Raw genomic sequence first — 740 nt, 5'->3', positions numbered from 1 at the left:
GGGGGGAGGGGGAGGTGGGAGAAGACTATCAGGTTATAAAACAATCCTCTACAGGGTCTAACATCAGCAGCTCGGGATCAAGGCCTAACTTATTGACAAGCTGTGTAAGAGTAAGTTCCTCCTGCCCTATCTCATTGCTCATCTGTTCTTTGACCTTGGTGAGCAGGTCTTGCAATGCCTCCTGACACACCTGGAGCCACTTGGCTGTTACAGCATCGAGATCTTGCATTTCTGGCTTGTTGCGATACATGCGAACCAATCGGAGTTTGCGCAGAACCTCTTGCTTCTGGTTCACTCTGGACTTTATCTCATGGATTTCGCTCTCTACGTCTTTAGAAGGACTAGCATCTCTATGCAGGAACTTTTGCTGTGGTTCCTCACTGGATGGAGAATCCTCTGTGTCGGAGGCCTTTCGTTTCTGAGCTGACATTCTGTGAATGAAAAGGCCCTAATGTCACAAAAATCTCTGTACAGAAATTTTATTTGACTTGTATAACAGCATATTTCCATGTTTCTTGGAAGAGGAGATATAAATTTTGAAATATGGAGCAAGTGTATTAGAAAGGTAATGCCCTTAAAGACTGAATGAAAGAACACTACTATCTTTGGAAAACAATATCTAGAAAGTGAAGGTAAATCCACAATTGCCTATCAAAGACAAACCTGTAAGAAATCAAACACTGACCATGGCCTCAGTGACTTCAGCAAAACATGAAAAGCCAACAACCAGGTGTAATTTG

The 740-nt window shown here is 42.8% G+C and overlaps 1 protein-coding gene across 1 annotated transcript in view; it reads right to left on the bottom strand.

The window, feature by feature from the left end:
- Nucleotides 1-740, bottom strand: part of LOC119590969 (swi5-dependent recombination DNA repair protein 1 homolog) — a gene marked incomplete in the record, with an annotated part of 2,651 nt that overhangs the window by 189 nt on the left and 1,722 nt on the right. Inside the window, 1 exon segment of the mRNA XM_037939704.1 lies at nucleotides 1-431. Within this exon segment, the coding sequence (XP_037795632.1) occupies nucleotides 29-430 (402 nt within the window).

The sequence above is a fragment of the Penaeus monodon genome, chromosome 28 (assembly GCF_015228065.2).
Source record: "Penaeus monodon isolate SGIC_2016 chromosome 28, NSTDA_Pmon_1, whole genome shotgun sequence".
In the NCBI taxonomy this organism is placed as follows: Eukaryota; Metazoa; Arthropoda; class Malacostraca; order Decapoda; family Penaeidae; genus Penaeus; species Penaeus monodon.
Note: the sequence above shows the minus strand (reverse complement) of the source record. Positions and strands in the feature narration are given on the sequence as shown.